The 21984-nt window shown below is 40.6% G+C and overlaps 1 protein-coding gene across 13 annotated transcripts in view; it reads left to right on the top strand.

The window, feature by feature from the left end:
- Nucleotides 1-21984, top strand: part of ADAM22 (ADAM metallopeptidase domain 22) — a gene marked incomplete at its 3' end in the record, with an annotated part of 142038 nt that overhangs the window by 112078 nt on the left and 7976 nt on the right. For 3 of the 13 annotated variants that reach the window (XM_083826020.1, XM_083826025.1, XM_083826024.1), the window contains 5 exons: nucleotides 1192-1209; nucleotides 4059-4253; nucleotides 7059-7159; nucleotides 7704-7770; nucleotides 10788-10898. In XM_083826020.1, the coding sequence (XP_083682146.1) occupies nucleotides 1192-1209; nucleotides 4059-4253; nucleotides 7059-7159; nucleotides 7704-7770; nucleotides 10788-10898 (492 nt within the window). Of the gene's footprint in view, nucleotides 1-1191; nucleotides 1210-4058; nucleotides 4254-7058; nucleotides 7160-7703; nucleotides 7775-10787; nucleotides 10899-13048; nucleotides 13136-20710; nucleotides 21981-21984 lie in introns of those variants that run through there. The other 10 variants (XM_083826030.1, XM_083826029.1, XM_083826027.1 and 7 more) reach the window with 10 other exon arrangements.

The following is a 21984-nucleotide window of genomic DNA, read 5'->3' as shown; positions in this document are numbered from 1 at the left end:
GTTCTTCTTAATGCAGTTAAAATATGTTTATTTCATCTGATAGCAGGTTACATTATGAAAGCAACAATTCAATCATATCCTAAAAAACCAAAATGTGATTATATTTGTACAGTGACCCTTTTATAATATTCAAAAGTATTACAAATGCTAATTTCTCAAACAATTCTTACATGCATATGTGGATTTGCTTTTGGAGGGCTTGATCCAGGTTTGGCATATGTTTAGCTATTTCTTTTATTTCTTTTTGTAGGTGGTTAGATTATGATTTTATTGTATCTGACAAAGGAAATGCAAGAGTACAGTCTGATTCAATCACAAATCTGTTGTACTGACAATGTAAATTTAGAAAGATTGGCCTTCAGTCAGTAAAGTATTTAACTATAGGTTTTCTTAAGCAGATATTTGTATTCAGTCAGCTTAATTCCAAATTAATTCAAGTATGTTTTTTGGTGAAAAAGAGAGATCTGTAATTTGCAAAAAAGGTTCAAGTTCTTGCCTGGCGTAGAGCTGCAAGTGTTCTGCTCACTGAAGGTCAAAATGGATTATTTTAATCTGATTGCTCTTTTCCAGTTTTTCTCCTTTTGTGAATTTCATCTAAAACCAGCAGGTTTTAGTTCTTTTGCATATATTAAAAAAAAAAAAAAAGATTTAAGGTACTTTATCACCTGTGTTTGGGTCAGACTGGCTTTCAAAATCCTTCCGTGGGTACATGGAGCAGGTTCAGCTGCGGGCAGTGCTCTACATGGTCCCCCAAGGTTTGGCATTGCTCAACTTCTGGCAGTATCTGAAAATCTGGGCTTATATTTTGAGTATAGCTCCAGAGGTTAAGGGCTAGTTTGGGAATCAAATCTAGCCAGAGGGATTAGTTTTTGGAGGTAGAGGGCAAAAGTGAACCTTTCATTAGCAACATCACAATAGAGTTAAACTCATCATGAACTGCACCTCCAACTGAGCACTGACTTCAGCCATCAACATAGATGTGTTTTCCTCATTTATTCTGCTTTAGTGCTTTATGAATGTTTATTTCAAAATGGTTTTTGTAGAAAAAAAAATTGAGAAAAAAGTTAATAAAAAAAAGTTAATAGGTATATATATTTTTTCCTTTTTTTTTTTTTTTTGGTCTTAGTAACCATGTATACCTGCATACTGGTAATTTAACTGTATTTCTTTCTCTTCTCTTTTTATGGAAAGAAACTACAGAAGTCAGAGGTATGTGATAAAAGTAACAATGTATCTCTTGAAAACTCTGAAAATAGCTTTTCTTCTCTCTTGCTCATTTACATACTATAAAGAAAATATAGTGGTGATGAATTATCATATTTTAAAGAATATCTGCTTGAATATAAAAAAAGTATTCTATACACATTGCTTTAAATCCTAATTTCATTGGACTCATTAGAAAAAATATTAATTACTTCTTAGATAGGATGTTTTATTTAGGAAAACAGGAGAATATTTCCAGGAAGAGGCTAAAAATTGGCCATTAGAGATGAAAATGTCTTTGGGAGGCTGAGAATTGAATAATTAATATTCACATGATCAGGATCCTTCTGAGACAAATTCATTTCTGACGCTTCTTTGCAGTTAAAAATACAAAGCAATTAAATTGATGTGTGAATGGAAAGCCCATTCCTTACAGCTGCCCTGCTGAATTATTTGTAGCCAAATTATGGTACCATCTTCAGCAGAGGCCTGAGCTTTTACACGTTTGAACTGGTGGCCAAAAAACAAACAGTTTTTAGTGATTCGGGTTTACCTCCTGGAAGACTGCCATCATCTGCCTGGCAGACCGGCCTTTGGGAAGGAGGTGTCTCCTCCTTCTCCCAGTCCCCTGCAGATAAGACAACTTCTCAAATTCTCCTGTTTTCTGCCTGCATTACCAGCCCCGATCCAAGCTTCTGCTTTGTGTGTTGCTGCTACCTGTTGCGCTTCTCCATTTCCTCTGCCCATGTAGTGCTTTCTCTGCCAGGCTCAAAATACTTGCGAAAAGCAGAAAAGCTCTGCCAAGTGCTAGTTAATTTATGTTGCGCACAGCAAGGTCAGATAGGTGACGGGAACAGTAACTAGAAGAAGGCAAAGCTCTTGAAGTCAAGCACTATGGAGAGGTTGGTGGGTAGGAAATGTCACCTGGCACAGGGAAGGCAGAATCTGGGGGTTTGGTGGTGCTCAATGGTGGATGTTGGCTCTACATAAACAGGCAAACATGGCCATTGAGTCACTATCCTGGGCACAGTGCTGGCAGAGGACAGAGTAGCCAGAACCTCAAAATACAGAGAGACCACCTCATGCGCAATAGTGTTGGAGTATGAGAGAATCTAATGTTTTTCAAATTCCCTCGTCTCCATACATTAATATATGTGAGGATGTGGTCAGTCTGCAGCTGCGTCAGTGAGCATGGACAGAGCAGAAACCAGCATCAGCTGAGACATTTGAAGATGATGGAGGGCTGGAGATCTTTAGTAACTAAGTCTCCCTCATGCAGAAGATGAAATTCTATAGACTGACTTCTAAATAGAATAATTTTGGATATGTACAAAGAGTATCCCGTAAGCAGAAAAACCAAACATCCACCACAGTGTCCTTTTTTTTTTTTTTTTTTTAATTGCTTGTGATTAGTCCTTAAATAAAGATGGAAACAAGCCATGGAGATATTTTTAAGCATTACATAAGGAATGATATTTGGTAATACCAAGTGACTGAAACATGTAAACTGAAAATCATAAAAAGAGTGAATGAGCAAAGATTCTGTCAACCGGTATAATGTGGCTTAGAGGGCATGACTGTATGGGAGAAGTAATTTCTAACTGAGCAGCAAGAGTCCAGTTTGCTAGAGGAGCCCCGAGGAGCAGAGCTGCATGAATTGAGTTGATTCTGAAAATACCGATGTAGTGGCTGATGAATGGGGACTGAGACTTGAGAACTGAGGAAATAGTGTGGAGGTACTGTGCTACACTAATGATTTATGCGGCATGTAATTACACATTTAAAATCCTTGAGGAGCATTAGAAATTCAAACGCAGAATGGAGACAGCCCAGTTCTGCTCTGTAGTTGGGCATAATCTGAACGTGAATCAATCTTCTGATAAATATGCATGTTAATATGGGGAAAACTGAAGCCAAAAGGCCTTGGACAGTGCAGGGCTGAATGGATAATTAAACAGCTGGCATTATGGTATAGCCAACTTTCAAATGAGCTATTTGTATTAGGGAGAGTTTTTGGCTTGGTGGAACTGTAACTGGGATATTTGTGCTGGAGATTTTCTGCTGGCGATGAATTTACCACCTGAACAAAAATGGCATAACTTAATTAGGACTTCCTAGTGCATAGATAGTTTTATGCACCAAAACCATGCTACTAGTACTAGAAAAGGATGAACTATTCTCAGGTGTTTGGCATTATTTTTATGTGTCTTGGCAGACAGAGTCTAGTGTGGTGACAAGGATTAACAGCTGAGAAGCTCTGACACTGGTACTAGTTCCCTGTACAAGAGAACAGTTAATAAATAAACTGGAGGTGTTTCTCCTCCTGTAGTTTAAGCAACTCAACAGGTTGTTCGATTCGAGTTCAGTAACAATCACAAAAATTGAACAGAAGGCACAGAAGCAGTAATCATCCAGAGGGAAAAAAGCATTTGCTTTTCCTCAGCTCCTTTCTGATGCAGGCATGCACTCAGCACAGACTGCGGTGCTAATACTGCAGCCGGGAATGCTTTCACAACCCGCATGGTAAGCCATTTGAAATGGCTGAACTTAGTTATCACATCAGTCAAGAACCGCCAACTATTCACTTTAAAAACAGTGATCAGAGTTTATCAGTGAAATCATCCTTGTTTTCCCCTACCAAACCCACATAACCCTCTTTCCTGAGCTATCAAAAATAGATGGGAGTTTTCTCTTGGGTGGTTGAATTACTCACTAATAGGTTTATTGTGTGCTCAACAGGTTTCCTCAGGGATCATCATCCTTGCCTCTTTCTTTAAGACTAAAATTTGTTCATGTTTGTGTGTGTGCTCTTGCCTGTCATGTTTTCTGACTCTACGCTGTTTGTTATACTTCAGACAAATACCCCAGGGAGATTATGTAAAAAAGCCTGGAGAGGCCGACTCTTTTTATAGCGACATGCCTCCTGGAGTCAGCACAAACTCTGCATCTAGTTCTAAGAAGAGGTCTGCTTTTCTGTCGCATTTTCAGATATCTACCTGTTCCATCACCCATTATTCCATTAGTCAGAACATTTCATTGTTTTGCAGCAGGTTTGATCCTTTCTTCTTTCTTTGTGGAATGTTACAATTAGCATCCTTTGTTCTTTGATTACTGATTTTTCTTGCATGCCCTGAGCTAATAATTTATACAACCAGGCCAGAATAAACACGTTTGCCATTGTAAGCCAAGATTGGCGTAATCCAGTTTTCATCATTTTCCTGCTTGAGAATTGCTTTCAAGTAGACTGTAATGATAACTGCTTGCTCAAAAAAACAAAACAAAGCAAAACAAAAACTATCACAGTCATGTAATCAAAGATGAGGAACACTGTCTTGCTTCAATAATTATAAATATAAACTGTTTAATATAAATATTTTTATATCTTTGTCAGTGTCATTAATTCACTGAGTTGACCTAGACTTCTGGATAATATTCTTTCTGTCTCACAGTAAAGATGATGGTGCTTGCATTTCATTCCACTTTTACTTATTAGACTAGTGTCCTAAATGTCACTGAGTGCTATCTTAGAAAATAATTCTGCAAAGACTTTCTGTAGTTTTGTGCTTCCTGTTATGAGTAGCCAAGGAGAGCATTAGATTTTGCCCTTGTTCAGAATTCACTTATTATGCTGTTGCTCCAGTTACTTTAAAAAAAAAATCAACATTTTAAAATGGAAAAATAATTGAAAAACATTGAAAGGAGTTTGCAGTCGTCGAGGTCTTTAGGTCATGATCATCAAAGTCCTGCTGCAATCAGAGATCCTTTAATTACAAAAATCTTCAGCTAGCACTTCAAAACAATTTACAAGAAGCTGTAAATGTTCAGTGGGTGGGGTGGGGATAGACACTCCTGAACTATTTTATTACAAAGCTGCAATTCTCAGTTCTTGTCTCATGGAGCAGTCTGTAGCTGTGCAGTTGACAAAACTATTCTCTTTATAGTTGCTGTTTTGAATAAAGAGAAATATATCGAAAGGATACATTTGTAGTGCCTTTGGGTATACCAGCTTGATCTTATATGCAACTTCATTAAATCTGGTCTAATAAAAAGGTTATTAAGAAAAACTGTAGTACTATATAATTAATTATCAAATTCCAATTTTTAAATTCAGCTTTTTAGATTCGTGCGTGGATAAGTTATTTGTTTTGTGGAGGAAACATTAATCTTAAATGACATAGTGTTTGTGTTGGAGAATTTTTTCTCATTTGGATAAAATTTTGAAAAAGTCTTGGAGAAGCAAGTTTTCATAGGCTGGTGTGAGCAGGTTCATATTCCAGTTAAGAAAAAATGTTTGTTTTTAAATGAATGTCATTTAATGTGTTTCTTGTTTTTTTTCTGTACCTGTGTTTCTTTTCATACTTCATTTCTTTCATGTGTCTCTGTTTATTGCTTGTTCCAAAAAGCAAATGATTTCTAAGGTCTGTCTGTACTAGAGAGTTTTGTTGTTGCCCCACCACCAGTTCAGCTATGTTGTGCCACTGTCAAGTCTGGACAAGTAAGTCTGACAAATGCTCCATTAACATTGTGGTGGAACTGTCATAGTCCTCCCGTTTTGATGCCCAGGGCACTATTTCTTACCTTTCGAACTGGTTTTGATTTGCTCTGGGTGCAGATATCAATGGCAGCTCTTGGCAGACATTCAAGTGACTGGGCCATTAGCCACCTGGGCTTCTCCTTGCTGGAAAATGCTATGAAGCGTTAGTATTCACAGAGGGTGTTCCAAGATTAAAACATAACAATGATAATTTTTGTTGTTGTGAAATTGCAAACACCAAAGACAGTATAGCAAGACACTCCTGAACATAAAAATAGGCTACAACGAGGAGAAAATGATTACAAAATCTGTCAATCTGTCAGTTCTCAGACCTTTCATACCTCAAATAAGTTTGAATAAAACTCTGGGCTTACTTCAGTGTGGCTGTGATTAGCCTGGTCTTCTGGAAACTGAAGAGCATCTGACAGATGCCTGCCCTGCAAGCAGAGCAGATTTTGAAAACCACAGGAGTATTCAGACCGTTACAAAATACAGAAACACATCCTTTAAGCAAAACATCTTTCTATTAAATAAGCTATCTATTCTGACCAGTTTTCAACTTCCTCTTGTTTTGGAAATAATTGTGGATTTTGTGACAAATGGCTGAGCAGCAGCTATAGTTCAACAGGAGGGAGCCTGCTGCAAAATCCCACTCTCTCCTCTTCTTGTTGGACATTGCCACACACATCTCTGGCTTTTGGAGGGAATAAAAGAGGAAGGAAAAACTTTAGTTTGCACCAAGCACCTAGATATAAAGGCATTAAAAGTATAAGCTGCAGTGACTAGCTGACAGAATACAATAAAAATTTGAAATTAGCAAAAATGAGACAGTTACCCCTCCACTGGAGCTCCCAGCTGTGGCTGGGAGGCTGCTCATCACAGAATCCTGAGACCGGTGGCAGTGGGGAGAGGGAAGCAGTCCTGGATTTACTGCAGCAGCACGAGGATGGGCAGCCTGCAGGAAGGATGCAGTAAAAAATCATAAGCACAGCTAGAGGAGCATCTTCCAACTAAGAACCAGGGCAGGGCTGGAAATACCTAAGGAAATCTGGTATGTGTTCATGTTTGTGCTTTCAGCAGCAGACACATGAGAAAGTGGTGCTGAAGCCTGGCTCTTGAACGTGGACACACCAAACTGCTGCAGGGACGGCTGGCAGAGCATAATTAACCAAAAAAAAGTGGATGCTTTGCTAGTGCAGACAGACCTTAGGCCGTGTCATGGCACTGACTTGGGGAATGTGACTGTCTCTGAACAGCTGAGCTAGCATTTATGTTAGACAATAGCCATAACAATAACCGCATCTGAGCCCTCCTGTTCCAGGTCAAATGGATTATCTCATTCCTGGAGTGAAAGGATCCCAGACACAAAACATATTTCAGACATTTGTGAAAATGGGAGGCCTAGGAGTAATTCTTGGCAAGGTAAGTGCGAACCTTTGTGCTGGTCACAGTGGAAACCAACCTGTGTCACTGCTGCTCTCTGAAAGTTTAGGTAATGAGTCCTTACCATTGTGCCTGTTGTTAACCTGGAGCTAGGACTTAGCAGTGCCCTACACAAGAACCTTTTTTGTTTCACAATGCGTCACACGTAGAAGTTAGATCTAATTTCTCCTATGCCTCCAGTGTGAGCCAAGATGAAAAAGAGGAAGTCCATTCACTCTTGCAAACTTTTGTGATTTTACCATGCAGTATTTAGTGTTTTTCTTGAAGCAGTGATTTTCTCAAGTGAATGCTGAAACTAAATAGTTTTTTGCTCTGCACAGTTGCTGCAAAAGGTAGTGAAAGATCACCTAAGTGTCAAGTTTACCTGGTCTGAGGTAAATCAAAAGGGACTGACCTATGGCTTTTAAATGGTCATAGCCAGTGGCTTTTGCTGGGGATGCAACGAGAATGTACAGTTTGGAGTGGAACGCTGGTGAGTTTCACGATGTTTTACCATCTGTCTTTATCCTGTGATTTCTTTCAGGTAATATAGGAGGAAACAGAAAGAAAGTCAGAGGCAAAAGATTTAGGCCACGGTCTAATTCAACTGAGTAAGTCTGAATTTACAACAGCAAAGCCAAAAAGTAGAGTTTTCATACTTGTGTTTTGTAGATCGAGATTAAGAGTACTGAAAAGTAGACAGCTGCATTTTTTGCCCTGTGGCCCATTCTGACTGCTGACTGATAGTCTGGTAATAGTTTGGCTAATGTATTTCAACCTCTTTTTATGTATTCTTTAAAAAATTAACTATCGATTTTCTTTTTTATGTAGGCTTCCTCAGTCATTCCCATAGCAATTCCCAATGATGGTGGCAGCCTGCACCATCACTACAGGCTTTTGTCTACAGTAAACTGCCATTGCTGAGTGTATCCTGGTTCAATATTGAGTTTCTGATAACCTGTTTCCTCCCCTTGCCTTCACCTTGGGTTGGGTCGTTGCAGAGTTAGCACTGTGTATCTCTGTGTGCCTGCCTGCAGGTTTTAGAAGAGGTGTCTGTCTGCTCTCAGAGTACCCTGAAGTTTATAGCTGTAAGCCAGCAAAGCCTGAAACAGCCAGTCTTGAGTAAGCCCTGAAATAAATGGGTAATGACAGTCCTTACCAAGTGACTGATCCCCAGACCTCTACAGCACAGCTTAGAGTTGCTGTCTATATTGATGTGGTGGTTACCTTCACTGAAGAGACCACGTGTGCAGTGCTCCCCATTGGGAAAATGCATTTCCTATGTGCTTATTCGTGCTCGTTCGGGCTCGTTTCATGAAAGAATAGGGAATGGCTGGATTTAAAATCTCTGGGCTTGTCAAACACTGGCTTGCTCTTACAGCACTTACGCCACATAGGAATGACCCCTTATTGACCATGATGGCCAGGATGATGCCCTTTCCCTAAACCATTAGTACTAACTTTGCACCTGTATGGGCAGGTGGGCTTGATACCAACCCTGCTGGAAACTAATCATGCTAACTCCTCTCTGAGCCCTGCTTTCTCCAGTTTGGGGATTTAAGTTTGTTCTGAAACTTTTCTTCCACCTGCAGTGAACTGTCTTGAGGCAAGTAGGCTTAGAAAGGTACATGGAGAACGCCCTCTCCGTCCAATTACATAAATAATAGTTTGATCTACATAGTAATTTTAACATTGTGCAGCCAAAATGCTAATATGGAACCAGAAATATTATCCCCACATCCCTCGGGGGAGTTTATTCTTCAAGTACCCCTGTGCTCTTGGTCTTAGTGCTGATAAACTCTTAATGGAACGTTATTTGCTGGTTTTCTTTCTCCTTGCATGTGACAGTTTGATAAAAGTAAAAGTAGTCTGGCCAAACTATCAAGAGTACAAATGAGATTGCAAGTTCTTTAGAAACTCGTCCTGTGCTTTTCTTCATTTCCAATTGTGTTTCTCAAATAAGATTTATAAAAACAATCTAGTTAAATTCATTTTATCGTTATTCTATCCTTCAGGACAGGCGCAAATTGGGGCTGGATTTGGTCTGTAACAAATGAAAACAGATCAGCTTTTTTTTAATCTCAGAGTGAACATAATTGTTGGGAAGAGTATCATTTGCAATAAAAGAAAAAAAAGGCAAAAAAACCCCCAACAACTCTAATGGACACATTTTTTTTTTTTAATCTATGTTGCTCAGCTGTAATACATTTACTCCAAGATGTTTAGAGTAATAAATCAGTGGGTAAACAGAGAGCGTGAGAGTTAGAAATTTTTTTCCCTGTAAAATTTTTCTCTTTCAAAGGTGCTCCTGAATTTCCACCTAATTCTCTGCCCTTCTCCTGATGGGGAATATTTTGGGTTGCATGGGACTGCATGGCTTGTCTGAGTCTCCTTGGCAAGCCGGTCAGCCTGTGGAGAGAGAGCTGTCACTGCATGAACCACATACTGTGAGATTCAGTGGGAACGGAGAGAACGGCCCAGGGCACACAGCGGGTCTGCTCAGAGAGATAACATGCTCTGGGAGAAGAGAAAGACAGAGAATGGTCTAACCATGGCCAACTTTTTTAGCCAAACAAGAAGCACTGCCTTTGAGGATGCCTTAGAATAAATGGAGGCTTTTCCCGGACAAATTTACCTTCTTACTTTCTCTGGAAAACACAGAATAATCTTAAAATCTGTTCTGAAATGGAAAGCCAACCAACCTATGTGACCCCCATAAATCCAATGAAGAATATTTGTTGAGACAGAAAAAGAGGGTAGCACTGTTGGTTTCTTGTGGGTAACAGAGACAGATAGATTGCCTGCTAAAAGACTGTGTTCAGTTGTGCCATACCTTGTGCAGAATTCAATTTATTTATTTATTTATTTTTAACCAGCAGTTGCACAGTAATACGCTTGCCTATAAAAGTATCTGGTATATTCATTGGTCTGCAGTAACTGCACGTTATGCACAAGTATATATATATATTTTTTTTTTTTTGCGTACAGGCAAGGACCAGATGGAGAATCTTGCCGTTAGTCATTTAAATGAAATTTCTTAAGCACTGAACAAGATTTGAGCTGTGCAGCCCTTGTGAACAGCACTGACAGAAGGGTTGCATTGAGCAGTTCCTGAAAAATGTCCTGGAAATGTACATGGTTGCACATGCCTCTGTGCAACCCCTCGTACTTAGCAGATTCATGATATGAGGCGTCTGCTGAGAGTATCACTCTGCAGAGACTGCTAAAACTCTTTTGGGATATTTTAAATTGCTTCTAGATGTTTCAAAACAAGATTCTTCTTTATTAAAGGCAGATGGTTCAGTTCACACAGAAGGAACGCCAACAGACCCAGCGTTTCTGCAGCTTTTTCACAAACAGGGTTGATGAAATGCCCTGATAAAACAAGTTTTCTATTAAAATCAATTAGAGTTATCCAGGAAAGATAATGAGGGTTTTCTGAATAAGCTGAAGTTTAATTGGGAGCTTGTGTTAAAACAGGTCCCAGGGAACATGTGTTTTGCCAAATAGCAGTTCTGATCGTTGTTAATTTGTACTGCTTTTCCTATAAGCATTTATCTTCCTCGTTGTTGTAACTGATACGAACATCTTTGGCTTAGACTTTCTATTATATATTGTGTTTTTGCAGCAGGGTAACCCATGCATCTGAGCCTGGGCTTTCTCTCGGCCACCAAACCCCGGCCCAAGGCATAAGCCCAGAGGGCTCTGACCCCCCCCAAACAGGGAGCCAGGATCACAGGTCAGTCTCACCTGCCCCTGCGTTCTGGGCTGCCGTTTGATCCCGTGACAAGCCCCTTCCCCTCAGTATCCCATAGTTTTCACTGTGGCGAAACACTGTGACTGCTTGGAGGTGCTCCTGCTGACGCAGCGCTAGCTAGCCTTCCTCCTCGCCAGCCTGAGGAGGACCAGGACCCTTGAGCCCAGGTCTTTCGCACGGTTGCATGTCGCGCTGCAAGCCAAATCGAGCCGTCGGTTGAGCTGGAGGCTTCCGTGTAGGGACACCTTGGTTCTAAAGCGGAATTTCTCACTCAAAGAAAATGCGGATTCTGGCCGTCGTTAATGATTATGTATGCGGCCACGGAGATCAGCATGAGAGCTTTCTGGTGGTATCACTTATGGTCTGCAGTGACCCGAGTTCGGCCTTTCCGTACCAGAGGGCCCGGGGCGGTGAGCGGTGCTCCGTAGTGCAGGCAGACCCAGGAAGGCCGGCCACACGGCTGCGCCATGGCTGCATGCTCAGATACCTCCCGACACGTTGTTTTCTCGTACAGGAAGCCAGACCAGGAGTGTTTCATGGTTACCAAAACCCACTTCCAAATGAAAAAAAAGCAAGTCAAAAGTACTGCAGCGATGTCCGAAAACATGTAGTTGCACCTACAATTAATGCTAAAGCCTAAAGTTAATTAGTTCCTGGCGATGCTGGCATCAGCCTGTGGCTTCACTTGCGGCTCCTCCGTTGCTGTGCTACCACTTTTGGCGTTTTCTTTCTCTAAGAGCCTGAGCTGGAAAGCATAAAGCACTCCTGATCCCTGATAAGTAAGCGAGCTGAGGAAGCTACTGAGAAGCGAGCACTTGTGGCTGAGGGCGAGTACTTTCCCAAAGCTGTGGCTGTGCTTGCGCGGGGCGGGGAGAAGTTCCAGAACAAAAAAGGAGGCCTAAGCCGTCAAAAAAGTGCTGCTGCTTTTGTCTTCGACATGGTCTGAAAGATGGTCAGGGTTAACTGACGTGGACTGGCCCCACTTTACTCACCTGAGCAGTCCCTTGCCAGGCCTGTTCCCCAGTGCCAGGTCATTGGAGTCCCTTTCATAAATGAGGGTGGTAAGAACTGGTCCAGAAATACTGAAAATATCTTAAAAAAGGAGTATTATTTCCATTTCCCCTTGGTTACAAGCTATTTCCTATTTCAACATGTGTTAGTCTCTGTTATATGAAGGTGGTGGTTACAAATAATTGTTAAACTTGCTATTCTTATACTACAAAAACAGATTTAAATCAGACCAGACAGGTTGCTGCTTCTATGCTGCCCTTTTTTTCCATGTGATGGAGGGGGAGGAATTACCTAACCTTGGTACTGGGGGCTAAGGGATACCAGTTAGCAAAACATTTTCTCCTTCTCTGGTAACATTACTGTCAACTAATTAAACACCATTTTTATTTCCCAGTTTTCATGTAACTAATACGAGTGTGTAGCACAGACTTTTTCTTTTTCTTTTTTTTTTTTTTTTGCTAAAAAGTGTGGTTTTGGTATCAAGATTGCTTCTGTAAAATGTGAGATATCCCCACAGCCCACCTCCTTGAAAGCTTCTTGTGATCCTGCCACGTGAAACGATCATTATAAAATTAGGGGGTTTATTTGCACATAAGTGTTAAAATTGCCAATGCAGGGACAAACAATTCAAGCCTTTTAACACACTGAGGCCTAAATTCATTCCTGTAGAAGGGGCCCAGCCCAGGTTTCTGTGCTCACTTAGCCATTGTTTTGCGATTTACTCTAGATGGGTGCAAACCTGTCTCTGCAACAAGCAGACTGCAGGACGGAGCCAAAAAGCTCCCCCTTCAGCCTTATTTTGAGATCATGAGACGAGTTCAAACCATGAGCTTAATGCTGGCCCTCTGCATAGGAGTGAATTTTACCCTTAAGGTATTAAATGAATGATGTATCCCAAATAATTTCCATATAAACCAAACATGCGAGTCTTGTTGTAGTTCAGATTTTCTCATGCAGTTGTACACGTTGCCTAGTCCTCACCCAACATCCATACTGATTTATTTGCCATATTCACTTGCATTTTGGGGATGAAGACATCCTTGCTAAGCTTGTGCTGTGTGTTCTCAGATTTTCTATTCTTGTTCTTCTGCTTTCTCTGTTCCTTCCATTGCTTTCCGCAGGTATTTAAACCCATGGTTCAAAAGAGAATATAATGTAGCTAAGTGGGTAGAAGATGTGAATAAAAACACTGAAGGACCATACTTTAGGTATTTTGTAAATTAATTCTATATCTTTTTTTAAAGCTGTTCCAGCATATACAAATATGTTGGGACTCCTACCTTGTATAAATCAATACAAGTTACTGTAGGTGCAAAGGGCCCCTCTTCTTTTGCTGCATTTTGATGTCTGTTTTTGGCTTCATGTGCAATTTACAATTTTTTTACTGAATGTTTTAATGAAGCCATTGAAAAGGGTGTGTGTAGTGCATGCGTTCCCACCATCATCTATAGCTTGTAGTAGCTTTCTCATCATTTTATGCCAAGTAGTGTTTATGGGCATGAGACGTATTTATCACTAATAAAGTAGTATTAACTTAAACAAAATGTAATTTACTGAAGCAAGTGGTTTCATAACACATTTACTCTACACACTGTCTTATATAGTGCATACTAAAATTTAAACCAAAAAAAAGAAAAAAATAGTAGTGGTATTTTACCCTAAGCATACAATGAAATGATTAACATATTGTAAATTACTTTATTAACATATCATAATTGGATAATTAAATGTATGAGAATATACTCCATGCTGTATTTATCAAACCACTGATGAATCTGTTACAAGTGAGTGTAGGGTTCTACCAAAAAAATCCCTTGTTTTTGAAAGGGAAAAGTGTGTATTTGTTACATTCCAGGTTAAAGAGAAGAGGCATGCATGAGGCTGGCCTCCCTGTTGCACATAATTATGAGTCTGAGAATATTTTGGTAGATTCCCAAAAGACACAATCTTGTCGCTGAGAGAGAAGTTTATATCAGCTGAAACAAACAAACAGACAATCAGCTAGCATAGAGGAGAATGGAAGACAATTTGTGACAAATAATGTGAAACAAAATAAAACAATGAAGCTGTAAACTGACATAAATAGGAAGCTGAAACAAGATTATAGATACACAAACAAAAAGAATACAAAGTCAAATCTTTAGCCAAAACAGTGAAGGCTGATAAGAATGAATAAACAGAAATTTAACAATACTTTTGACACAGTAGTAGACCTAATAATAGTGCAAAAGGGCAGAAATGTTCACTAAATATGTCCCGTGTGTATTTGGGGGAAAAAATGTGGTGGAGTTATATCACAAGATGCTAATGAAACACTTGTTCTGATAGTAACACTGGAAGATATTGAATAGCAGCTGGGGAGTTTAGTCATTTTTAGAACTAAAAGTCTGCAAAAGTCTTGTAAGGGCTTAAAATAGGTACTTTTTTTTTTTTTTTTTAATATCATTTAAGTTTGCTTTCAAGAGTTCTTTAATTGCAGAGAATCATTCCAAAGATCTAACAGGTCAAAAGAGGTAAATTGAAGCCTGCCAGTCCTGAGCAAGTAGTAATAATCCCTGACACAGGAATCCCAGGTTTAAGGGGGGATTTTGTGATTGTTCCCATCAGAATCCGCCAGGTCTTGTTGTTGGTAGGGGGCTGTAGTTTAACCCCTGGTGTTGGGGCAGCGTGTTCAAGAACCAGGGAGGTTTAAGTACATAGCCCAGAGAAACCTTCGAAAAGCCTTCAGGACTTCAAGCTATTCAGAAGTTTAATGGAGAAGTTAAGTGCTTACCTGATCATAAAATCCATGTATCTGCACATGGAGCAAAAAATTTAGGGGCAGACCAAGACTGAGAGCAACCAAAATTAACTGGAAGGGGAAATTCAGCAAGCTCACACTAGGAAGGAGGTGTGTTTTACTAGCAAGGGAAACGGAACCGTTTCCTAAAAATGTCCTCTCGACCTCTGTTGTTCAGGCAAGGCAGTCTGTCTCCCGCCGTGACCTAACCTCACAGCTGGCTCTCAGGGTGCTCGTAGCCGAAGCCCTCTGGCTGCAATAAGCAAAGGTGTTGATGAACTATGAAGATAGCACTGTTTTAAAATATGTTACTTTAATTGGTTTAGTTAAACAGGTTCAGATTCCTCAATGCATACTCTTAATGTGGTTTTAATCTTTTAGCATCAGTATATCTTGATTTAGTGACTGGATTAAATTGATGGCAGCACACCCTGCTCCTGAGGGTTTTCACTGTTGCAGTGAATGAGTCACATTTCTAATTGCATTTGAGATAAACCAAACATATTTTGTATGTAGATGAGGATTAAGCTGACCCATGTGAGTTTTTAGGGCTTGGTATCAGCAGAGATGAAACCTAAATGAACATTTTTACTCTACAGAAGATTACTAATGACTGCCCGCAGCAGTAGCTTTAGAAACAGGAGAGAAATCAGGATAAATTTAGAAGCCTGTGTGTCCTAATTAACTGAGGTAACCTTAGGGAACTATTCTACAGGCATATTATGGAAGGCAAAGGATCAAATCTTCTCCTGGGATGAGTTGCTGTGGGCTTATGAGAGGTTACACTACATGTTTCTCTCCAGAAATCAGGCACAATTTTGGTTAATCTGTCAGTGGAGGAAAAACAGTGTTCCTAAAAGCTGTGTGTCTGCACATCACACGGCTGGGTTTTGAGCTTTGGAGCAATTCACAAAGAGAACCAAATAAATCTTGTTTAATAAGCCAGAAAGTCAGTTCAGAAATAAGTTCAGAAAGTCAGGCTGAACTCAGACCGTCCAGCTGATACTACATTTTAGGAATCACAGCCCAAGGCATTAACACCAGCTAAGTAGCTGAGTAGTTATTTTTTTTTTTGTTGCAAATATTTGATTTATTTATTTTTTTTCCTTTAAAGATGGATGAAATTAATATTGCTGTTTTGTTTGCTTCCCTATAATTTTAGGAATCATGTCTTGATGACTGATGCTGTTGCAGGTAGAGTTGAAGTAGAGTCAGGAAAAAATAAAAGGTCTTCCTGCAATTCCTGGGAAAGCTGCAGATTTTCAGAAAATAGAGATATTAGGTATCACAGAGGCTTACTCCATGAGCTTAAAAAAAAATGTCTAAATTTGCCACCCTGACACCTGGTGTCCTAGTTATTAAATTTAAATAGTTTATAATTTTTTTTTTCAGGTCTAGTGGGAATCTCCATATGATTACTTTTTATTAATAATAATAACAGTAGTAGCTCTGGTACCAGAAAGCTCCCAGCTGTGGGATTCCTTTCTATAGAAAAATAGGAGCTGTAAAGAAAAATCTCATTTTCCTGCCCAAAGGCTAGGCTAGATTTTAATTTTACATGCTAGGTCATAGCTGCATAACCCCAGCAGTGAACCCAGGTGGGAAATTTCAGCATTGCAGCAAGGGTCAAGTGCTGTGTTAGCATCACCTTCATCCCCTGAGATCAGTGAGGGCTGTCTGTACAAACAGCAAAGACATATTTTGCCTTCGTTTACTTTGCAAAGGCTAAATAGCTTTGCCCTAAATGTATATTTCTTGTGGAGGTTCAGGGGGAGAGGGTAGGTTGCTGAGGCACATCAGCTATTGCTCAGGTAAATTCACTGTTTTACCATTGTGATACTACTGTATATTTTTGTTGTTGTCAATTACAGTGGTTACCGCACAGCTTGACCTTAGGAAATATGGTTAAGGATTACTAGAAATTCTCTCTGCATCTTAAAGGACTGAGGAACCATCCTAGTGTCAGAAAATAAACCATCAGAATACCCAAATGAAGCATTTCTATAGATAATTATAGACAAAGGGGACTGGAAGGTGCCCTCTGAAGCACAGAGCTGCTTATATTTGAATTAATCCGAATATTTACAGTAACTTAAAATCTTTGGGAGTGTTTAAGATAAATTTATGAAGAAAACATTAATTTATTTGGAGACCCAGGATGCATCCCCAGAGGGAAAATGTCTATCCCAAATCAGAAAGGCATGGGCAAGGGGCATGGAGGGCAGGAAACAACAGGCATTTCCCCCATATTTTTTTCCTGTGCTTTGGCGTTCTTGTTTCCTTCTTCCTCACGTTTGTCTCCACTCCTTTTCAGCTGATGATTAGGCCTGGGCTGGCTCTGCTGCCCTGCCGTGTCCATTGCCTTCTGCTCTGAGCATGCAGCAGAGGCCAGAGCCAGGACCGACCATTATCTCCCAGCTCTTTCTGAGGGAACTTCAGGCTGCATTTAAGTGAAAAACAAACAAAATAACCCCCTTTCTGTTTCTCTGTTCCTTTCTCTCAATAATATTTTCAACTTTTTAAATTGGCTTCCATTGATCTTCCAGTCGCTGCAGTGAGCTGCAGTTACTGGAAAGCTCTGTCAGCGTGAAGCCCTCAGCAGCGATGGCAGCAGGCCGTTCAGAGTCATCGTGGCCACGGGGCACCCCGGCTCCTTGGTGAGGATGACTTTGTCTCCCTACAGGATGCGTAGCTGGAGCAGAACCTCCCTGCTCTGCCATTGGGAGAGACCCTTTTCTCAGGAAGCTCTGCCCCTTCAGGAGGGACTTTTCCTAATTACCACCAAAGCAAAATACTGGCCTTGTTGGCAGCCACTGAAAAAAAAAATGACATCAGTAGGGTCAGGATTTCATTTCAAGAATTAGGCAAAATAGTTCATTAAAGTGTGTGAGTGCTCACTTCTGGAGCATTCATTGCTGGGCAGTGCTTGGAGTGAGGGGCTCCAGCCCCAGCCTTCACCTCTGCTGGAGCTCCCCCAGAGCCAAACCTCCCCTTCCTCTGCTTCTCCTCCTGAGGAAACCTGTGCATGTGGCTGTTTCCCAGAAGGAACTGCATTAAAATGCTAAAATGCTTAGCCACAACAGTGTTTTAGAAGACTGCAGCTTCCTAACAGAGGCTGATTTATGCCGATAACATCCTTCACAGAGATGAACCATGTAAGCAGATGTCAGGTCAGGCTGACGTATCCACACTTGAAGTGCTTTCACTGAGTTGACTTTTAAGTGAATTTCATTAGGTTATTTCAGTCCACAAAACAGAGTGAAACAAAGTTCTTGAACATTGCAGATCTGTCACGGCCACCTGCTATGAGCTTGGCTAAAGTGACACTTGAAGAGGTCACAAGACATCTAGTTGTGTGACCAGGGAACATGTTTTGCAATGCCTTGTGTGGGCCAGGATTCTCCCTGTTTAGAAGAGAAGGCAGAGCAGGCAGACGTCTGTATGCAGGTATCCTCCAGTTGCTGGAGCATCTTCTTCTGGGTCCCAGCACGATCTCCCCACACCATTAGTTTCAGCTTCTAGAACAGAAAGAGACACAAAGCAGCCACTACATCTTGCTTCCTGGTCAGAAATGAAGTCCTTAAGATGTGTTGAGGTGCATGGCTTCATTTTGTGTTGGTGGTAAAATCTCTGAAACACTGCTGCAGATCAGACTGCTTTTCTAATATCTTGTACAGGTTCAGCTGGAAGCAACATTTGGCATGAAAGCTAATGGATGTGATAGCAGGAGAACTAAAACCCCAGTGAAAGCTAAATGGATCCCACCCTTGCCCCAAACTGCAAAGTTTTACCTACCTTTAACCCTGGCATTACCTGCAAGTGTCCCTGAATGCTGTTTCTTCCATCCTGTAAATGAGAAAGGACATTTCTGTCTCTTTCTCATTTAAAATACATGTAAATCTGGGATACACAGCACATACACAATTGCAGGGCAGAACCTGAAAAGTGACCAAAAAACCCAAACAACTATGCTTACCACACAAGATGCATCATCAGCTCTGTGAGCATCCACTTGAGCAGTAATATATTTTCCCAGTCTCAGTAGATGGAACTAAAGATGACAAAAACCAGCACTGACTGTGTAGCAGAAATAAGAGGCGAGAGCCTGCAAGGGGCGGGCAAGGTTATTTAAGTGTGCAACTGCATTCTCAATGTGTTTGAACTGAAAAGCACCTGAGGAGGATGCACGCGCTGCTCCCAAAGCAGCTGTGGCTTTGCACGTGCAGGCGAGCAGTGACGTGCACATCAGTTATGTGTGCAAAACGCAGGTGAGCAGGCAACACGTGTGGAGGGGCAAGGTAGGAAATTTAGGCAGCTATGCTGAAGGTCTGGGCTTCAAAATCTTTCAAAAAGGCAGTATTTTGTCTGCATAGGATTTTAATTATTTTTTTAACAAGCACTTCAATTGGGAACAATTTTTTTCTTTCCTCCAAATCTTAAAAAAAATACTTCCCTATAGCATAGGATAAAATTCCACTACCGCATCAAGAAGGAGGATTCTTCTCTCCCACCACCAGCATACTGGTCTAAAAGTTGTAGGTTTAAGTTTGTCACTGAGGAGGCCTCAGCTGACTGCAATGGAAAGCTTTAGGTACCACGCAGGGTGAATCCAGCAATATGGATTCAGCCGGCCAGCTCTGCTTTCTGCTGGTGCTCACTTGCGGACTCTTCTCCCAGTTCTCTGTGCAGCTCATCTTCAGTGAGAAACAGCTATTTAACATCTCTGGTTAGCTAATCATAAATCAATTTCAAGTGAGATGGCTGCCCCCAGACTTCTTCTGTGCAACCTCTTTTTAAGTATTGTGGCACAGAGACTTCCTTCAAACTCTGACTGCCATTCCAATTTCCTCCTCTTTTCTGAAAAAATGGAGGCCAGAAGTTGCTGCTTAGGTTTTGGGTAAAAGTGCAGATCTACCTGGCTGCTAGGGGTCTTCCCGCTCAGAGGACCTGCTGAGCAGGGAAGGTGTTCAGGATGCTCCATTCTTGGGAGGACATTGCTCCTTCCAGCATCACCTGCTAAGGTTGATGGCCAGGTAGATTGGCTGTGGCTTTCCCTGTCACCACAACCTTCTCTTGCACTGCCAAAAATAACCCATGGGAAGAGCCAGTGGTGTGCAGGAGGCAACCATGGTACCTGCATAAATACACAGCTTTCTCATAGGGATTACCAAGCCAGATCTAACACCCTTGGTTCTGTGCCAATCATTATAAATTTACCCATCAAGATTTTAAATCCTACTGCAGCTGTTGGGCAAAGTTCATGAATAATCAGATTACTAATAATCTGTAAAATCTACTATTCTTTTCTTTCCCCCTTCCTCCTCTCCTTTTTATTATTATTACTTTTGATTCTATATCCATTAATATTTGTTTTGTGATCCTTATCTGTCCAAGTTTGGGCCCAGATGAGAGGACTCATAGGGGTAGTGAAGAGCAGAGCACTGAGCAGGGCACTGCTGAGAAACTTTCTCTGGATTTCTTTTAAAAAGTAACTTTTTTTAAAATTTTTTTTTCTGATGCATTTTGGTGCCCAGATCTGTGATGCTGGACATATGAATGTCTTGTTTTACACTGCAGTATCTGTTTAAAATTTTCTTCCTGAAAATGTTCACGTATGTCCAGTTCATCCTAATGGGTAATCAAAGTGCACGCGCTGCAGATGTACTTTTCAGTGTTTGGATAACATACCAACCCCAATTTTTTAAGTGCTGTTGAACTTAGAGGCTACAGAATGAGGCATTAGAGCATCATAAGGCAGGCTGGAGAGCTGTCACCATGTGATTTCCATTGACACCGTGTTGCTCGTGGCTACCATCAGTCATTGTTTGTATGGGAGACATGAGTGTGCTGTTGTAGGGAGCTACAGACACAAGAAAATGAAGCACTAGTCCAAAATAAAAGAATAATTACTTAAAGGTAAATGAATTTCACTCAAATAATAGATGCACAAAACAATTCCAGACACTAAAGAGTCCCTGACCTGTTTGTAATTCTCTCTAGACAGAAGGAGCTGATCCTACAAATCCCAGAGCAAGGGGTGTGAGGCTGGCTGCCAGGCCTGGGCCCCGTGGCTCCTTGGTGTCCGTGGTGTTGCTAATGGTGCTCGTCACTGGGCCTACAGCTGCTCAACACGCCAGCCCTTGCTCTGTGTGAGGGGCTTGGAGGACCTGTGTAGAGACTGAGGGACAAATTCCATCTTCAGGGACACGTTAAGCTCAGAAAATAATAGGTAACAGTGCTCAGGGAGGCTCTGGGTGATGTGCCTGCACTAGTGGGAGGCCTCCTTAGGAAAATGCCCTCAGTCTGAAAAAGAGAACAAAAAGACAAAAAGGCCATGGTAGCCTACGCTTTCTACTTGGAGATTTTTTTCCCCCTTTTATTCTGCCCAGAACTAGAGCCTGATAGGAACCTCTCAAGTGGGAAAAGTGCAGAATCTCAAAACAGAAGCATACAAGAGTTTTTCTTGGGTATAAAATTTCAGTCAATAATGTGCTGCTGCCTTATTGACTTGAAAAGAACGCCTTTCATGTGATTCAAACATTTACTTGCTCCTGCTTACTCTACTCACCTTGTACAGAAATGCTGATTGCCATTGACTAATCAGTCCATTTTTGTATATTCTCATCAGACTCTTTCTTTGGCTGGAACAATATGCACTGTATGATGCTTGCATGTCGAATAATTTGTTATTAGCATTTTGTATATGCCTTTGTTCCTTCACAACTAACAGTTTGGCCTCCGAGTGCATGCATATGTGTAAATTAATGTGTTGTTATAAAATAATAGATTTATTTGCTATGTTTTTATCAACACAGGAGATGTGTAAGATATATATATATATAAAGACACTGATAATTGCCATTTTTCCATCCACTGGCAGATAACACTGTTCAGCTTGTATTTATACTATTATTGTTTCTATTTAGGCTTCATAATGCCATTTCTATCTTTTAGTCCTGTATTTACTCAATTAAAGATTTGTTTTGTTAGTTTTAAAAATGTTAATTACAATACCATATAAATCAGTCTAAGAAATCATTTTTATTATGGAATACAACTCTAGTAAGTAGGAAATTTTACTTTTTTTCCTCCAGTGTTCCTGAAAGCTATAAATACCCTTATTTATAGTCATGAAATTATTAGACTACTGACCAAACAACTTTATCCCCCCAATATTGAGCTAATAATACTTGGTTCTGAACCACGCTTCAGAGTAATGGCAGTTGCTGTTGCAGTGCTGGGACCCGAAGACATGACATTTATTTTGTGTGTTTCAAC

Source organism: Anser anser, assembly GCF_964211835.1.
Source record: "Anser anser genome assembly, chromosome: 2".
Lineage (NCBI taxonomy): Eukaryota > Metazoa > Chordata > Aves > Anseriformes > Anatidae > Anser > Anser anser.
The sequence above is the reverse complement of the archived record's forward strand: the minus strand, read 5'-3'. Positions and strand labels throughout refer to the sequence as shown.